Below are 20,878 nucleotides of genomic sequence, written 5' to 3'. Positions count from 1 at the left end.
GTTGAAAAGCTCTCAATAATGGCTTATTACTGCCGTTTTTTGGGCACTTTTGGTCAAATTTATACAATTAAAAAAGGAAGGTGAACAACTCAATGTTTAACAGTCCTAAATCCAAAATTTCAACACCCTACAATTAATCATTCTGAGTTGTGAGATTAATATGTACAGACGTCAAGCAATGATAGAAATATATATGCTAGATTCTGAATGTCTTCTGTTAATGTGAAAGACACCGTAAAAGTTGCTTTTTCTGGATTTGTTTCTTGCATAAAATAAGAGTATTTTTAAAAAATTTAGTCATGCTATCACTTGAAATGCGTCATTAAAAATGATAAATTACCCTATGAATTTTTTATTTTTTTTAAGAGTAGGTACTAAATATAGAGGTTTTTTCCTGTTTAGCCTCTGGGAATCACCCTCAGGCATTACTTCAGAGAATGATGTGTAAGTGAAGTGTAGTCTTATACAGGTCATCTCTGAGATGTGTGGTTAATTGAAACCCGACCAACAAAAAGCTCTGGTATCCATGATCTAGTATTCAAGTCCTTATAAAAGTAACAACTGCCTTTACTAGGATTTGAATGTTGGAACTCTCAACTTCAAAATAAGATGATTTGTGAAGACACATTCACCACTAGACCAACCCAATGGGTAAATGTAGGTTGAAATATATTAAAATTTCAACTTCCAAGAGCCTCAGTGGTTGCATGCGTTGTGTGTGGCTGAGCTTCACAGGTTGTCAAACACAATATACAAACAACTAAGATTATTTAATGTCATGTTCCGAGAGTAATCTCCAGAGAATTTTTCTTGTAGAAGCTTATGTTTGAATTTTTTTATTGTGGTGAACCATAGTGAACTGGTGGCCACACCACCCTTTCCATTCCGAGACCTGAGGGACTTTACCGTAGATCGTTTGTAGACCCTCTAACTGATTATATCTCACAGTCATCAGCTAGGCCACGGCAGACAATTACAGTAGAATACAAATCAAATTTTACCTTCATGTAGCTCTCAAATGGACATCTCCTAACGTGATTCTCTCAAACTAACTAATCGAGACCGCGGAAGCGCGAACCCCGCGCTTAGTCTAAATTTGACAACACCGTTTATGAATGTGAATTCCTTAGAAAACGAACGAGTTGCAAGTCAAATCAATGCTACACGCAAACCAATAAAAATTATGTTTTACGCAAGGTAGAAATTCAGACTTACACCCGATAAGCTGACCAAATCTCCTAACAATGAGAATATAACCTCACTGCAGTCCGCGCAGGAGCCGTGGATAAATCCCGCACTCCCACTCGGTCCTACCATGGAGTCTCACCCGGCATTACCAAGTCATAATCAAGGAGCGCCAGCGGCGGAAAAAAGCCACTTCCCCAGTTGCATCGGCTACCATACCCTGACAGCGCGGCCATCCCCGCCAGTGGAAGCCCCAAATGAATTACAAACTATACCAATATAACCGTGGCACGATGCCAATGCGCCTACCTCCAATCAATCCAATGCCTAGGCCCGGATCCTGTCATGACCAAATACCTCGATTAAACTCCTTCTGCGGACCTACATACCTCAAGGGCTCGAAGAAAACCAGTCACTATAGAATACTCCTCGCGGATCATCCAGTTAATACGGATATCCAGAAAGTAATGTATTCTCTCAAGTTCCTTAACAGCTCGTGAACGTTCGACCTCGTATCGAGGACAGACATAGAGGTCATGGTCCACTGTATCATCAGTCCCACTATCCGGACATGACTCGAATCCACCAAACGAAACCTAACCAAACTCGCCCGGAGAGAAACTGTGTGATATACCGATTAGGGAAACCCATCTAATCGCACCTAAATCGGACACTAGGAAATATACCATGTATGTAGCAACCTGTGGGGGTTCGTCCCACCTGACCTGCCAGACCCAAGGCCCGGATCTTCAATCTGCTGCTTTCGTTCTAACGTCAATTGATTATTTATCTTTGAAATGTAGCGTTCCTTACACTCATTAGCCAAGATTGGTTTGACTCCGGCTATAACATAGACTGCCTCCCGCAAGATTGTTCTATAACAGACAGCAAGAGAAGTCGCTGGGTCCGCAGCAAAATGTCCGCGTAACACCTAACAGCCCTAAAAGCCAAGCGGTGAGCATATAGCATAATAGCTTCACTGACACCTTTGTAAAGGATGCGCAGGGTACGGTAATTCAACCAACCCCCAATCGGGATGAATGACTACGAATTTCATTTTAAAAAAATCAACGGCCTTTATTGCTACATATTGTTGATGTTACTTGAACTGAAAATTATCATCATGATGAGAACTGGACTTCCACGTACTTCTGGGCCGTAACGTACTGAGTGGGGAGACCAGCCATCTGAACCCGGATTCGTCTGGAAGCAGCCAATCAGCCCTTAGGCAACATTACTGTGGTTTTCTCTGGGTTGAAAATCATTTTATGTTGGAGACTTCACAGTCGGAGTGTCTCACAAGCATGAGCAGCTCGGAACTCTATTTCGTTACGCGAATCCTCTTCAATCAACAGCAGCGTGTCGTCAGCATAAGCGATGACACGACAACCACATGGCAACATCAAACGCAACATGGAATCGAATTCTATAATCTAAAGAAGAGGACTCAGAACACTGCCCTGAGGGCATCCTTCAGTTAGGGTCTTAAGAACCTCCGAGTCGCCATCACGCAGGGAAACAGTCCGATGGCTAAAATAACTTGAGAACACTTCTAATTCATTTCGTATGCTGAAGAGTATATACATATACTCTTTCATCTGAAACAGGGAAGAGGACCACCATAAGTTATTAAATGCCCCGCGCATGTCCATAAAAATCCCTTATACATATTTGCATTAACTAAAGGAAGCTACATCCATCACCTTTAGTATGGCATCCTCTGTGCTCTTGCACGGTCGGAAGCCATACTGGTTATCTATTAGCAAATGATCAGTGACCAATCTAACATAAATACGCAAATATAGGACGTTCTCAAAAACCTTACGCATCACAGGCAAGAGCGTTAGTAGACGGTAAGAAGAACTAACAGTAGGATCTTTATCGTCACCTTTAAACAATACCAAATCTCCACGCTTCCAACATGTCGGAAAATGACTGGCGAAGAGCAACCTAATTCTAGTTAGAGAACCAAGAAGTACTGGAAGCGCTCGGACGAGGAGCTGTAACGTGATACAATCATATACGGGGGCCTTGTGCCGTGCCATACTGCAGATCACTTAACGCACCTCCGCCTCAGTGATCTCAGAAGATTGTAAGTCGGTGTCGAAAGCCGTGACTTCCCGTCTGACACGCTTTCTTTCTTTTTCCTGTTTAGCCTCCGGTAACTACCGTTTAGATAATTCTTCAGAGGATGAATGAGGATGATATGTAATGAGTGTAAATGAAGTGTAGTCTTGTACATTCTCAGTTCGACCGTTCCTGAGATGTGTGGTTAATTGAAACCCAACCACCAAAGAACACCGGTATCCACGATCTAGTATTCAAATCCGTGTAAAAATAACTGGCTTTACTAGGACTTGAACGCTGTAACTCTCGACTTCCAAATCAGCTGATTTGGGAAGACGCGTTAACCACTAGACCAACCCGGTGGGTTTCCGTCTGAGACGCTGGAGGTATAAAACCTCACCCACCATTGCGTCATCTGAGAGTAAATCATTCAAAATATCAAAGACACAGGCCTTGTCAATTACTACACCTTCGTGGGTCGATAAAGCTAACAAGAGGACATCTTTCCTGCGCTTATGCCCAAGGACCGTATACACAACACCCCAAGGATCTGTATTTCCTTGTTCCCGAACGAAGGAACACCAGGAATTACGATTGGAGAACCTAATGCTATGGAGGTACCTACCCTCCTTTTGCAGTAATCAGCAGTCAGGGCTACACGCCGATCTGGAGCACCCTCTCGTTTTGCAGCCGTTCTGAGTCCATTCACAGACTGCTTCATTACTGTTAGATTCCGAGACTACCAACCAGATATACATTCCCGGCCAGTGCTTCTGGGAATGGCGGCTTCATCCGTCGTCACCACCGCAGAAGTGAAATTTTCTGCCAGGACATCTAATGACAGGCCGTCACGGTCTCGAGAAAAATCTCCAGTCTGGAGTTCAACAAAGAGGAGAATTTCGGTCAGTCCGCTCTTCTACGCAGGAAGTGCCCCTGGTAAACAAGAAAGTGTCTCTCATGGCCATCGCGCAGCTCAATCGCTATCTTAAAAAGTGTCAACCGATGGTCGCTAGAACAGTCGTCGACCACATACCAGTTAAGGATCCTGCCAGGGGTGTTCCTACTAATGATAATGTCAATATTTGTACCTAAGAAGGACTTTTTTTCAACCATACCGACGTAAGTAGCCAACTGGTCTGCAACATTAAAAACCTCAAAATTATGTTGCGCGACGAAACTTTCAATTAAGTCACCGCCATGATCAGTAATTCCACTGTGCCAGAAAAGCGACTTCGCAATAACATCGGTACCAGTAAGGATTGGACCATTACCCACAGGATTGGATTACCACTACCCATTACAAGGATTCTATCCCACTTCACTAAATATTGCTCAATGGATCTCTGTACTGGAAATATGAACTAACAACTGTAAGGTTCTGTCCGTAAACGGCAAGCCTGACCACAACATGATGTGCGTCAGAAACCTGCAGTATAAAGACACTTTCAAGCGACTTCCTGCACAGAATAGCAGACATGCAGGTATGCTCTACATAAAACTTTTTCCAGCTATGAAAACCTGGCAATCACCCCTAATTACATATGGGTGCTGCAGAAGGACAGCATCCTTCAACATTGAGGCTCCGTCTCTCTACAACCTCACCTAACTTAACGCTGACTACATAAGCACCCTGGGCATTAAGTTGACCGAACCTAACCATCTAAGGAGTTAAAGTATAGCTCAATGATCCTTATGTAGCAGTCACATTCCTTATTAACAACTAAGTGCTCATGATTCCTATGCAATCTTACAGTTAGCACAGGCTGGAGCCTGGGACCTATGTGAACAATCGTCATGCTTGTGGCCTTCATCACCACACATATACCAAGTCAAACTTACAAAATTTGGCCCTGTGACCATATCTGCAGCACTTAAACATCTTTGGACATCCACATACTCATTTATTCGACAGGGCCCAAAATCAATAAACACTCAGTCCGCGGACATAAATGTTTGAAAGAGACTAGAACCTGCCTCAAAGACTCCGTGATATTTTGGGTATCACGCCTGCCTGTTTTAAAGACCAGCTTACAGTCCCGCCAGAAGGTGTTTTTTTTCCAAATCAGGTGCTACTTCCTAATGAGGGACAAGCCATCCTCATCAGTAAGGCTGCGGGCTATGTCATAGACTGTAATGCGGGCCCACACATTCTTTTTGGGTCTACCTTTAAATTCAGTTGTTTAACCGCAGTGGATTGCCTGAATGGTCTCTTTATTGTCCATTACTACAACTAACCCCTTATTGATCTTTTTAGTATTTTGGATTTTAAGACCTTTCCAGTCACACCCCAAAGGGCAACCTGGAGGTCCTTCTTTAGCTGACTGCTGGACACAGTTGAGCTCTCTGCCCTATTAACAAACGCAACCTCAGATTTCTTAGAGGACTGGCTGGTTTCATGTCTGCCCCTGACCACCTCAGCATACCTATGCAGTTGCATTGGGGCTGGGGCCGGTTTCTGAGCTACAGTTATTTCTTTAGGTCTTGAGGCAAGATTTTCGAAACCTTCCACAAGAGCTGTGAAAGCTGCTTGGAAGAATTCCACATGAGACAATAATCTCTCTTTAGTAGCTGTACTGGTTCCTTTGGGGTATGCTAAATAGGAAACCAAGCCATCTAGTTCTGCCAAAACATCATGGGCCAATGGGGCACAGCTGCCAGGTCTGCCCCCAGCTTGTGAAAACTCTTCAACTATTGGGTGTACACCTTCCTAGTTGGTCACCCCGACAACCATTTCTAAACCATCATTGTCTGTACCAGTATTTGAGAAGGTCGAAGGAAAATGTTCCGGCCCCCCTCCTCTGATCAGGCCTTTTGCCTACCTTTCTAAATTACTCATGGTTGGAGATTTCCTGACCTAACAGTATACAAACAGAAATGCCATTGTATTCCTTTATCCAGAAAGTGTTCAGCACAAGCCCACAAGCATGATGACTATACGCAGCAAGCCATGGGCAGCTGGAGACCTTCTGTATTCTCCTTTGCTCATAACAGGGACTTACGGCCAGGTGTCACCACTCTTTTCGCCACGATGAGGTGGGTGCTCGAACAAAATGTACACCAAAACTCTGAATCCCCATGAAACGGAGATGAACTGTCTAAACAATAAAGGCGCAAAACTGTTGTAACAGTTCTGAAACATCAAAATTGTGAAATGGGGAAGGTACACACTCGACCACCAGCTCAAAAATAGCACTGAAAAAGACTTTATACAACGCAAATACTCTGTTCGTGAAAAGAAATATCAGAGTATTAAGTAAGCAGACCAACAGTCATTGCCACTCCTTTGCTACACACCCTTCAGAACCTGAACAACAAATACTTTTGAAGAGTCCTCGATGAGGCAGGTGCACGCAACCCAATTTGTTTTGCCGTTCACTCTTTTATAGGTGCCTGGCTATAAAAGGTAGGGCCACAGCACTGGTGTGGTGGGAGATTTACATGGTCAGCTAACTTTGTGGGAAGTAGCACTGTGCAGATGCATACATAATGCTGTACTCTCACTCTGACATCTGAATACTGCTATTGTTGCGCTCGCCAATATGAAGCTCAACATTTATGTGGCAACAATATATATTTTTTTTAAATTTAGTCTTATATTAGATCTCAGGAGTTGTCAATATGTGAATAGGGTTAATTCTTTGTGCTCCAAATGAAAATCAGTTACACAATATTTATTTAGAACAGTACATAGACATTTTGCAAGAATTAGGACCAGCTTTTAATTGTCCACCAAGTGAAGGTCCTCTTCAAATGATTCCTCAATAATTTTTAATAAAGCAGGCGTGATTATTATATTTTTATAAAATATGTGATTGATTTATTGATGTTCTATTAGAAATGTTTGTAGTAAACTGTACAATAAAAGTAGGTTTGAACTAGTGCAGCAATAAATATTGTTAGAAGATATGTTGGTATTCTGGATTCACTTTTAACTGTTATTGGGAATTTATAATTATACAATAATTATTAATCAATAGGTTAGAACTATTTCATTTCATATCTCATAATAGTTGTATGCATTTTACGGACATGATGTTACATTTTTATTAACTTATTTTATTAATTGACTATTATGAATATAACAATTTTAACTTCAGTTTAATTATAATTATTCATAAAAACTTATATACATGAATATTAAATTAAAAACTTCAAATAATCTCCGATGATGGAGAAGTGACTCTGAAAGCAGTCAGATAATTATATTAAACATTTTTTGTAAGTGTAAATATTTTATAAAAAAACATATTCCTTTTTGCTAAAATTATAATTGAGTTTGACAAATATGCTAAATGATCTGTCATCATTGATAGAGAGAAATTTAATTTGAAAATAAATAAGTGTGAAACAAAGGTAAAAAAAAATATGATATGTAGGAAGGTAAAAGCTAAAAACATTATCATTCTGTAGATTGTTATAAGAATTTTGTTATTTATGTTGTAAAATTACAGAATATAAGAAGATAAAAATAGGTTTGAACAGAGAAGAAAAGTCTTCCATTCAGAAAAGAAATTTATTGGTTTTCAACATGAATTAAAAAAAAAATTATAGAATGTAATCAATATTTACCATCAATATTTTATTTACTAATAGTTTGAGTTTATTAATAGGTTGAATAAAGCTGTCTTATTAATATAGCAAAGTCAGCTGTTGTGAACTATTTATTTTTTAATTTTGTTGTTGTTTTGTTATTTATCATCAGTTATCATATTTTACAGCTAATACCAGATGATATTTGTGATAGAGCTGGTTTAACTCTGCAGTGGTGTGGAATTGGACAATTTGGTATAGATGCATATAATCATGTCAACTTTGGTAGTTCCAATGGTAAGATTTGTGTATAAATTATTAACAGTAGTACTATAATAAAGTTAATGTGAAACAGATCCTATTTTCTAATAAATAATAACATATGGCATCTGTTCAAAACATATGCAGCAATAGGTTTTGAGAAAAAGTAAAAACGCTTGGATAGCGGTTTCCAATCTTATACTCCTTTAAAATAAGCCCCTTATAAGTCCATGCATTCAATCTCCAGTGGTCCTTGAATGCAGGAAACATATTTTTTGCAGTCCTCTCTTGAATGGTTACCAACTGTGCTGTCATGTTGTTATTTCTTCCTAATTGTCAAATGAGGGCACTTTCTGCACCAACTTCCAGAAACAACAATCCATTACTGGGAATAGCATGTTTGACTAAGAAGTCCTGGATTAGGTGTGATGGATAGGGGTTATTTATTACTCCCACTTGCATGATTTCCACAGGTCTGATCTCTTGCACCAAACTGTGTCATTAAGACAGTACAGAAATATCGTGTTCCCAATATAATGTATTCAAGGTATATAATATCAGATTGAATATAAATAATGAAAAATAAATCTGGAATTGTACTTTCTCTATTTTTAATCCTTTTTTTTTTTCATTATCGTGATCTATTTTCATTGTATGTTACATACAGTAAGTATATAAAACTATCTGTTGGTTGCAATAATTACATCATAGTTTATTTCCCTTTAATGCTTTGGAAAACACCTTTTTTTTTTGGAGTGGGTTTAAAATGAAACTGTCATCCTTACCCCTGTTTGGGGAAGAAATCCATCTTGTGACGATCCCAGTCACTATACCACCCCCTCTGTTCTTAGCCGTGATGGGCTTTACCAGATGTCATCTTTTAGACCCTCTAAACTTGATTACACAACACAGTCATCAGTTTGGCCTCTGTCAGGATGCCACGTATGCAAATCCTTGGCAGACATTTCCATCAGTATATTTACACAACCTTTTATCACTTTCGTTTTCCCTCTTCCAACCATGACCACCTATCATAACTTACAACCCTCAGTTATCAAATTAACTGATTCGCAGAAGCATGATTCCCATGCTTTCTTCTAACACCAGAGGTTTCACACAAAAACTCCTCCTATATCTAACTTCAGTTAGACTATAAACTCAGATCATTATTTAATTTAGTCTTTAAACATCAAAAATACCATCCTCATGCCAACAAAACAAGTGTTGCAAATTCCTCATAACTTACTACCCTCAACTATCAAGTTACAAAGATCTTCTTTGTGAAAGCGCAGTTCCCTGCACCTTCCTCTAACAACGAAGGTTTTACACAAAAACTCTTCCTACATCTTACTTCAATTAGACTATGCACTCAGATCATTACTTGACTGAATATTTAAACACCAAAAATACAATCCTCAATTGTCAAAAAATGTAACTGTCATCATAAATTATCCTGTGGTCCTGTTACTGTGTCTTGTGAACTAATTTTATTTATTTATCTTTTTTTTTCATTATTATTATTATTATTAATGCCATAATTTGAAATAATAATTTTTACATCAATTTTATTTTTTCTAAATTTAGAATTTTATAGAGAATAGTAAATAGTATATGTATCAGAACATTATGCATTATTTTATTATACATTAGTTCATTTTTATTACGTATTAGTATAGATACCATTTCAGTCTGATAATGTTACAATCAGCTAAGGATCCCTAAGGTTATAAGACCTGTTATACTCTCAGTTTGAGAGTCCCTGAAAGGTGATGGGGGGGGGGGGCTGTATCTTTTAATAGAAGTTGTTGTAACAGCTTGAGATGCAATAAAAAAATAATGTTAAAGTTTTATGGTTGTAATAAATTTAAATTACTTACAGTATAGTTGTTTATATGGATTCTGATTAACCTATTATGTATATGAATCCTATTAACACACTAGAGTAGTTGGATTTTCTTCTGATTTTTCAAAAAACAAATTCATAGATTGAACTGTATCAAGTATTTATTTATAGATTTTAGTAAATTAGTAGAGTTACCTGCCTGATTATAGTTACTTATGAAACGTGAATTTTGTAGCATATGAAATATGCCAACCCTGACTATTATTTGAATCCATTACCTTTCAGATGAAAAATAGAGTTGCTACCACTCCATCATGGATGTCGGCAATAAAATAATTTTTATTAATATGTGAATAAAATGACATAAATATTTCAATTTATTATTTTTTTCTTTGTTTTAATTTTACAGATGAGCCAAGTGGATTTGCACCACTTAAAGCTAAAGTCCATCAGGTTAGACCTGATTCAATATTATTTGAACCAGTTATTAGAAAAATAGTCAATGAGGCTTGTGGTACTTTCCTGTCTGGTCAAAAATTAACTCCAAGCAAGACTAGTAGACCCGAAACATTAAAACTGAGTCGTCAGTACAGGTAATTTTAATATTTTATTTTATTTGTATTTTTTTTAAATTTAAATGTGAATAACTTTTTATTTCTCTCTTCTACATCTTGCATCTAGAGTTATTACTTTATTCTGATTTTATTTTTGCTATTCAATTTTTAATCATCACTCTTTTATTAACAACTTAATTAAGTTAAGTTGGTTATTGTGTTAGTGTCTTATTGTAATATATGAAGTCAGATTAAAATTTAATAATTTTGCGTTACATCTAAAAACAAGTATTAGTTAATGTCAAACCCAGATTATTTTACTAGAAATGATTCTTTTTTTTCAGAGTCTTTCTAATGTAGTACAATAGTTATAGCATGCACAGTATGAATTGGTATCCAAGTTTAGCATTTTAACTCATCTAAAAGAAAATCATACCAGGATTATAAGTACACCTGTGCTTATTTATAAGAAAAAAGAATGTATCGTTGTATGGAGTTACTTATGTCATGATTAATGTGTCACTGTCGTGATTAAATAAAGCTACACTAAATATCCCTTAAACATTCTGTTTAATACATGAATCAAAATGGTTTTTCAGATTGTGAATAAAGATGTCATTCCTATATTACTGCCTAAATACTTAAGTCGCCAACTCTAATCTTTTCAATCATTTTGTAAAATATGTTTATATTACATTATAAATTTAGATATAATAACTTTACACTAAGTGATTCTTTTAATTTTATATTTTTTACTTTGCTTTTTTTAAATGTTGCATTGTTAGAAAAAAAAAACTGTATTTGTTTCTTAAAATTTGTATAATTTTCTTTGTTTAAAACATGATTATTGTTAGATTTTTAAGTTGTAGTTAAAAAGTAAAAAACTTTTCATGTAACTGAACTGGAAGTCATATATTTTCTTGAATATAGTAATTATAAAAATTTTAATGAAATTTCTAGATCAGCCTAAAAATAAATGTTAAATATGTAAATATTAATCTTCCCAGATTATTTAAAATTAAACTATTTATTTAATGAAATATTACTATACTGAATTTTTATAAATATTTATTTTAAAATTCCATGAATTTCTTTCATTCTTGTTTCACATTTAGAAATTTGTTTTCATATAATCTCAATTATGTTACCTTCAAAATTTTTTATTTATTTTGTGCAGTTTTTATTTATTTATTTATATTCACATACATTCTTGACTCCTGTTTTCATATATATATATATTTTTACACATTAATATAGACTTAGAATACTTTTCTTTATTTTATTAATTTTGTTGTTAGTATCCTTCTCTGATCAAGATTTTCACAGTTTTTTTTCTCTGGATATAGTGAGGAAGAATTTCATTTTTATCTATAATTAAGTTCTAATCTGAATAAAATTTTAATTTATATCATGTTGCATCTCGTGTCTCATGTAGTTGGTATTTATTAACTGTCAATTCATTTAATAATTTATGAAGGCAGGATGAAAAGTTCCAGGCCTGGATAAGAAGATAACATTTTTCTGGGTACATTTTGATGTACTCCATCTACGGCAGCAGTAATTTTATTACTAGTCAAAAATTTCTTCCCTCCAAGCTATTATTTTAGGTTAGGAAACAAGTGATAGTCGGCCAGATCAGGTGAATATGGAGAGTTTTGGAGCAATTCGATCCATAATTCATTGATTTTATTCCCATTTCAGTGATTGAACTGAAATTGCACATTGTCTTGATGGAAAAGCATTTTTTTTTTGTCAAATGCAGATGTTTTTCCTTAATTTCTTTACCAAGATGGTGCAGTAGGGTTGCATAATATTCACCATTTATTGTTTCACCCTGTTTAAGATAATCAATGAAAATTATTCCATGTTCATCCCAGAAAACAGTTGCCATAATTATTTTGTACAAACAAAATCATTTTCCCATTTCTTGGAGCAGGTTGACCTTTTTCAACCCATTTAACTGCCGTTTGTCTTGGGAGTGTAGTGATAACCCAAGTCTCATCAACTGTCACAAGTCGACGTAAAAATTCCTCCGGATTACATTGAAAGAGCTTGAGACAGTCGCTTGAAATGTTTTTTTCAGCACTGTTTTTAGTAGAGCATGAGAAAACACGGCACCCATCTACTGCACAACTTGTTCATGCTCAAATGTTCTTTGCAAAATATTGTGCATATGTTCTTTTGACATGCCTAGTTTCTGCTAACTCGTTCACTGTCACTCGTTGATCTGCCAAAACAATTTTATCCACCTTTTAATCATTTCTGGCATAATCGCTTGAGAAGGGCCGCCCTACATGGTTCATTGCGAATGTGTGTTCAACCCATTTAAAACTTTGTGACCCAGCTTTTAACTGTTGTATTAGATGGAGAAGAGTTTTCCAACGTCGTATCAAGCTCTTCTTTAATTTCCTTTCTCTTAAAGCCTTTCAGAAAAAAGTATTTAATCACTTCATGAATTTCCTAGTAAATTTTCCAGAAAACTCCCTAATTCTCCACCTTGATGGACTGTAAATACTTTACTAAGTCATGCAGCGACTTGAAACTCTTATACTAAACTAATGAAGAATGAATTCATACGATGCTGTTGAGAAATTAAGCATACTAATGCCATCTCTGTATGAGGCCGAGAACTTTTTACCCCTCCCTTGTATTTAAAAAGGTATGGGGATTGGAAAAATGCAAAGATTTTAAAAAAATTATTCTATTATTATTGATTTTTTTTCAATTTCATGATTAATTTTAACATTAAAAGAAGTTAAGAAAATAAATATTAAATTTGAATAAATTGGCTAGTATGTTTAACCTTCTTTATGTTGCCCTTATTTATGTTTTACTTATTTTATTACTTATCTTGTATATTACAAATGGCATGTTGGCTACTATGGTCATTTGCCACCAAAATAACCAATATATAAAGAATTGCACTTACCTTTATTAACTTTTGTGATTTATGAGTTAAGAATTCATTGAATGGGGTTTTGACCATTAACATTACTTTACATCCTTCAGTTTCTGGGATACTACTCTTCGAGACAGAGGTGTTGTGGAACCTTCAGATGTGATGATTAGTTATTTTTACTTAATTAAAGGTATAAAATATTTAGGTTTTTTTTCTTTTTATGATTTTGTTCTGTAGATTGACAATTTTTTGATGAACAGGAGTCTATGTATGTGTATATGTAATGATTGCCCTCTCTCCCAGAGAAAATAATTTTGTAAACTTCGGCAAGTGGATGGTCCTAATTGCTGAAGAGGTAGCGGGTTATATTCTCAAATTGGAATATAACTACTAATTAGGTAATTGTTTAATCATTAACATCACATTAATACATTTATTTAATTGGTAGTAGTTATTGAAATTATTTCCTGAGTTAAAAATCCATTTTATTATTTTCAGATCAATTCTTAGAGCTTGTATTGAAAATCTTCAAATGACTGATGAATTATTAACTACTGATAAAAAACAAGATTACATAGCAATATTTTATAACATAGAACTTATTTGGCATTTATGTGAAATTTTATATGTTGATGCTGTACCAGGTTTGTTGAACTTAATTACATAAACGTGTGTTTTAACATTAATGTGTATATTATCTTATTTAGAAATTAAATAGCCTTCAAAGCATTACGTAAAATTCATGACCATTATTATATTTGTTAGATAGATTTCACATTACTCTTACATTTTTTTTTTTCATTATATCCTTAAACTCATATCTTTGTTTCTGCTTATGTTATACTAGGATGCAGTTCTCCTTATTACTTTAAACAATGACAGTACCTTACTATTTTATATCCAAATAAAATTTATTGTGTTAATTTGGTGAACTCTATGTAAATCAGCTTTCAAGCCTAAAGTTATATCAGGTCTATAAGTTTTCTAAAAAAAGTACTGTGACAAACATTAACTTAATATAAGAAATTTAATAATCAACAACACTATATACTGAAAAGTGTAAAGAATTTAGTTCTTGCTAACTTGAGGCATTATCTTTTGCACATCTCTTTTCCGTACACCTTATCTATCTTCACATGTTTAATTTTTTTAAGTAAGAAAATATACTATTCACAGTTATGTTAACACTATATCTGATTAGGACAGTAACATGTATGTGTGGTGATTATTGCTTAATACCTTAGTTCAGGTCTTGAAAACTAGATGAATAAAGAAGGAAAATAGTTCAAATGGAATAATGGTAACCTGGAAGGTAAGTTGTGCACAGATGGAAATTGTGAGAAAGTACTTCACCAGTTATTAGCGAAACAATTTCATGTTTTCTTAAGGAGATATTAGATAATTTAAATAAAGAAATGTATTGATCTTCTTTTTATCAGATTTTGTTTTATTGTTATTGAAAGTATTCTTATTCAATGTACTAATGTATATGGACTGTGCATTAATGCTTGGAGGTTGTTTTTTTCCTTTTTTAAAATCTAATGTAGTGTTAATGAATATACGCCTAATATATATGTGTATGTATTAGTGGTGAACAGATTATTTTTTTTAAATCGTTATTGTTATTGTTATTGTTAAAACTTCAGCCCTTTATGGTTATCAGTTAAGATTAATTCTACATTAACACATTTTTATTCTAGTTAGGCATGGAAAGATACCAGTAACTGATTTTTTATTTGTATATTAGATGAACAGTTAAAAGTAATTTTGACAGTAAGTGAAACACTAGGATAGCATTTTAGAACTAAATAATGTTTATGTACATAACTGTTCACCTAAATCATCAGTCATCTGATTTGGCAGTCTATAATACAGTAACAATATTAATGGTTATGTTTACTGTTGTACTATTGTGGTTTGATAATGAATGTTCAGTTCATATTTATTTATATTTTTTCATTTTTAATTCATTTATTATTATATTTCATTGTGTATATTCCTATGTTTTCTCTGCATATACCGTTATCTTAAAATAAGGAAAGAGGTTTACGCATTTTTATCTTATATCCATTAATTAATTTTTTAAATACGTCACTAATATATTTATTAAACAATTTTTAAAAGATTTAGAATTGATAAAAGGTACAAAAATAATAAATCTCTTCTTTTTTTTTATATTTTAAATGACTTTGACTGTTATGATTTACAGCCATTAACAAATACAAATTATTTACACCAAAATACCACCCTTTATTGTTCAATTTTGATAATCTGTTGGAATCTGTGTATTTACCATGGCCAGTTTTCATATGACCTGATGAAGGCATGATGTGATATAAACATAATGATTTGCATTGTTTCTTATGAAAAGGAAAAAGATATCATATCCATGTATCTTTTAACAATGTTGTTTGTAATAATTTTCAACCAGGAGAAATTTTCCTTTATTTCAAGATGAAGATAATTAAAATAACAATGAGTTGAATATGTAAGAATTAGTTGGTCTTGAAGGAAAAGTAGTAAATTATTTATTGTGTTATTGAATGGAACAAATACATAGAATGTTATTAAATGAAGTTAAATCTTTTTTTTTTAATTTAGATTTTAATCATTATTTTGATGATATGGATTTGAACCATTAAATCCCATGGTATAATGATATGCATGAACAAAAGATTTTTTTTTAAATTCAAAACCTGTAATAATTCAATAAAACTGGTTTTATTGAATTATTATGAAACTTTTAACCTAGGCATATTTTAGGCAATTTAAGCGTTCAGTAACTGTGATTTCAGTAATTTTTGAAAATATTTTAAAACTCAAGGAAAACATTTCAGTACTTCATACATTAAAAACTGTTATTATTTACTATGTCAGTGAATCTTAGAATGTTTAAAATGTGATAAAATAAAAAAATTATGAAAAGTTATGGTTTAAGATTACAAACATGAACCCATATGATCAATCTGATGGGCACACAGTTAAATAGATTTATGGTAAATAACAGTGAATGTGGTCATGAAATTTACAGGCAGAGAAATCATAACCATGACTGATGCTAGGGAAACCATTAGTACAACTGACATACTTTTTAATATCAGTTTTACTTACTGCAATGAATTTTTTTCGTACCAAAGGGACAGAAGCACTTGGTGTACCTCTAAGCCATTTTGAACAACACATAAAGGTGCGATGTTAAGTTTATAAAACACTGGAGAAATATTGTTGCTACTTCCCGTTTCTTTGCTCTTTAATAGAAGGATCTGATTAGCATATTTACAAGGGTTGATATGGTCCCATGGGATATCTACTGAAATTAAAAAATCTCTGTGTATTAATTATTTTTCCTTTTATTATATCCAATTTCAATTTATTTTGATCAAATAGAGAAATTCATAAAGCCTAAATATATGTATGAAGACTAATTTAAGAGGATTGAAAATAGTCAATATCATATTTTAGATACATTAATAATACAGTAAGATGTAATTTATCATTCAGGTATTTGGTCAGTAGGCAATTACTGTTACAGATTTTGAAGTAAAGCATGCTTTCTATTAATACCAGTTTGTTTGTTTTTCATCAATTTTATCCATTTGAATCGTTGGGATTTTACTGTACAAAAACTTATGCTAATTCAATTCATTTAAAAACTAATGTTTAATGAATTCATGTTCTTTTTTTTTTTTTAGGTAATGTTGTTTTACCCTACCTGTTGGAATGGATTCGTTTCCATTTCCCAGATACTGAGCGAGCTGCTGGTAGAATATTAACTGGTCTATTAGACCCGGGTGCTGAATTAAGATATAATGATTACTGGGATGTTGTTATTGGACTCATTATGCAAGGTAGTGTTGAAGTTGCTCGGGCTCTTCTACGTTTACATTCTGATGCTGATAAAAATGTCTTTCTTCAAGCGGAATCTGTGTTACGTACATTACCTGTTTATACGGTAACCTGTTGATCATTTTAATTCATACCATTATTATTTATTTTAATTTAAGTTTATAAAGTATAATGGTTTGCCTTTATCCATTGGCAGCTGTAGTTTCCATTCCATGAGATCTGCCATTATTGTTTGGTATTAAAATCCTCTATAAGCTTTTGGGCCAGTATCCGTGGAGGTTTTCAAGATTTCAAGCTGATTAGTTAATCCACTGACTACAATGTTGATTGGTGTCGCTACATTGGTAATCATTTTCCAGAAAAGTAGGAGGCATTCTAGTATATGAGATTTTGTGGATCTTACTGAACTTCCAGTAAGAGGGCCAGTTATGTGTTAATAATAGATTGACCCTCTCATTCTGTCTGCCCTTTTCTATCAGGTTATTTTTAAGACACCTCTTTTCAATTATGATGACATGTTTGAACAGAAATTAAAAATAAATATACTAATCTTTTTGCAGTACATGCAAGGGTGGGCTGAAATGTTTCTGGCCTGACAAAGAAAGCAACAGGTTTTTTGGACTTCTTTGCTTTTATTTTTCAGTTTAATTTCCACAAAGACTAACACACTTTTCATAATGATGCTTTAATGCATCTTCAAAATACCCATTTATAGCATCAGTGACTTCCTTATTGTTCTCAAATTATCCACCAAGCCATTTTTTGAGGTTAGGAAATAGATGATAGTCACTGGGTGTTAAATATGTCGAATAAGGCAGTTAGGAAAGCAATTGGAACTTTAGTTCATTGATTTTACTTGTTGTGACGATTGACAAATGTATTGGATGCACTGTCATAGTGATTCTCCACTTTCTTGAAAGTAACAAAGTTGTAATTTTCAGTAGCTTGTCAAACATAGACTAACAGAGTTACTATCCTGAAATTTGGTGTACAAGCTAGCAATGGATAGTACTATTTAGAATGCCAGTAAGAAGTTAGACCTGCTGGCACCATCTATGTGTCAGGCTGTAAACCTCTCAGCTGTCCTTCATAATATCTCATTTGTTTTCATATAAAAAAGAATACGATAAATTGTTAATTTTTCATTTCACAACTTTTTACATGTTAGAAGCTAATTTTAATCACAAAACTTAATCATATTCTGTTTCAGTTTATAAATTTGTCATGCACAGTTTTATAAATAACATGAAGTTTTGCTAAATGCTCAGTTTTTTGGTTTTTATGTTTTTTAAACAATGTAAAATCTGATATGGAGAACATATGTGACGATTTATATAAATGTATGCATACAACTAATTATGTTTGAGTGAAATTTTTTTTTAATTTAGTGTGCACAATCATTTAACCTTAAAAAAATTCATGGGAAGAATTCAAAGTTGTATTTTATTTTTGCTAGATCAGTTAAAAACTTGCATGTATTTGGTAATAATTACAGTTTTTCTTTTGGCTGTTGATAATTTAACAAATTTTTATTTTAAAAATTTGTATTTTCATGTTATCAAAGATTTATAACAACTTATAATATGTGTTATTAATGTATTATGTAAGACATATATTACATAAAATCATGTCAATATTCTTGAAATTTACTGAGAATCATTTCCCAAAATTATATTTGTAGTTAGTAGGAGTACTTTATTTTATGAAGAGCAATGGTTGGTGAAGGTTATAGTCCCTTGTTGGTGAGAACTCGACAGAGATGGTGTTTGGAGTTTGTTAGTGAATGAAAGCCTACCAACCAATTAGAAATGTATAAGTAAGTTATAGTATACAGATTTACACTATGAACTGTAACACTTCTGATGTTAACAGAATAGTAATTAATTATTTCATTAATCGTCAAGAACCAAATTCACATTCATCAAATATTTTCTGCATATATATTTAAAAATAACTATTCTTGAAATTTTATTAAAACAAGGCATAGTTCACAATCATTTTTGTTTATTCAGCTTTTTTATTTATTTGGACTGATTTTTTTTTGTATTTAAAGTAGCTCGCAGCTAAACATCATTTTAATTTAAAAATCAGGTCATTAATTAAGATTTTTCCTATTTAGGAATACATTTTATTTACATATAACTATAACCTGCTGAAATTACAGATAGTATTATCTTTATTTACAGTCCTTAAACCTTTGTTCTAATGTACATATTTAGTACCACATTAAGAACATGTATACTTTTCTGAAGAATATCATCATTTTCAGCTCCCTTTGATTCAAGTTTCCTTGGGTCGGGCCTTCTACAAAATTTCTCCATCTGCCTCCATCCATGAACCATCTCTCTTCCATTACTCTCACCACATCACCTTTCTTATGCACTTCCTCCATCACTGTATTTATCCATTTCATTCTTGGTCTAACCCTTGGTCTTTCTGTTTGTTTCCTCTTTATGCATCATCCTCTTTGGTAATCTTCCCTCATCCATCCTCTTTCAATATATCCAAAAGACCTGAGCTTTGATTTTTCCAATTGACTCGACAAGGCTTCCTGATTTCAGTTGCTCTCTAATGATAACTGCTCCTTACCCTATTCCTTCTGGTCTTCACTAGCATGCTTCTCTTGAATTTCATTTCTGTTGCCTCTACTTGACCCTGTCCAGGTTTCTTCCGTGTAGGTAAGAATTGGTACAAAGTATGCTTTACACATAACTCTTACATTGCAAAGGTACCTCTTTGTTTCAGACTAGACTTCTTACACTCTGATAAAATCCACTTGCCTTCAGTACTCGTATACTTATTTCTTCAGCCATTCTCCCATCCTTCGAAAAAACTGTTCCCAGATAAGTAAACGCTTTTACCCTTTCCATTTTTCTACCATTCATAGTTATGCCCATTGAATTTCCCTTTTTTCTGTCTTGCACAATCACTGTACTTATCTCAGCACTAAACTTCATACCAAAATTTCTGAATTTCTTCACTCTACAGATTTATTGTGCACCATACATTCCTTTATTATATAACATCCCTCTTCTGACCTCACGCCACTTGCTCCTGTTTTGTCCTTTTCCTCCTTTCTTTCTTCCAAACAATTTGGGTTTAGGAGTTCACCAAAATATTCTTTCCATATAAAAGTACTTCTTCCTTTCTTACTATTAGATGTTTTTTAGATTATTTTTAATAAACTTTGCGCATCTCTCCCTTTTCTTTTACTTTTAATGGCACCAAACAGCATTTTCTTATTCCCTTGTGAGTCCCTCTCCAGCTCTTCTGTGAACTCTTTCCAACATTTGCCCTTCTCTCTGCTTACAACTTTCTTACATTCATAAATGTAGCTTCCCTACATTTATCTCTGTCTTCATTTTTATGGTTTTGTCTCCATGTCTTCCACGCTATCTTCTTTTCAATTGCTGTCCTTACATCATCATTCACCACTTTTTCCTTTCGTTTATTTTTCCCACTGGTTCTACTACATATCTGCTCTGCTATCCAATATGGCGTTCTTGAAGCACTCCCACTCTTCCTCCACCTCTCTTATTTCTACTGTAGGTAAGCATTTCTTTTTCTCTTCTTTAAACTCTTCCCTTTTGTTGTTTTCTTTCAACTTCCACACTTTAATTTTTTCCCCTCATAACCTTCACTCTGGGAATTTTGCCAAATCTAAACTTACCCATTACCAACCTGTGGTCTACT

The 20,878-nt window shown here is 33.9% G+C and overlaps 1 protein-coding gene across 1 annotated transcript in view; it reads left to right on the top strand.

Annotated features, from left to right (window-relative positions):
* The first annotated feature begins 4,031 nt into the window (after nucleotides 1-4,031).
* Nucleotides 4,032-20,878, top strand: part of LOC142330400 (nuclear pore complex protein Nup85-like) — a 30,103-nt gene continuing 13,256 nt past the window's right edge. Inside the window, exons 1-5 of the mRNA XM_075375625.1 lie at nucleotides 4,032-4,154; nucleotides 7,971-8,079; nucleotides 10,296-10,479; nucleotides 13,838-13,983; nucleotides 17,032-17,291. Coding sequence (XP_075231740.1) covers nucleotides 4,032-4,154; nucleotides 7,971-8,079; nucleotides 10,296-10,479; nucleotides 13,838-13,983; nucleotides 17,032-17,291 — 822 coding nt within the window. The remainder of the gene's footprint in view (nucleotides 4,155-7,970; nucleotides 8,080-10,295; nucleotides 10,480-13,837; nucleotides 13,984-17,031; nucleotides 17,292-20,878) is intronic.

This window comes from Lycorma delicatula, chromosome 9 (assembly GCF_047948215.1).
Source record: "Lycorma delicatula isolate Av1 chromosome 9, ASM4794821v1, whole genome shotgun sequence".
NCBI lineage: Eukaryota > Metazoa > Arthropoda > Insecta > Hemiptera > Fulgoridae > Lycorma > Lycorma delicatula.
The sequence above is the reverse complement of the archived record's forward strand: the minus strand, read 5'-3'. Positions and strand labels throughout refer to the sequence as shown.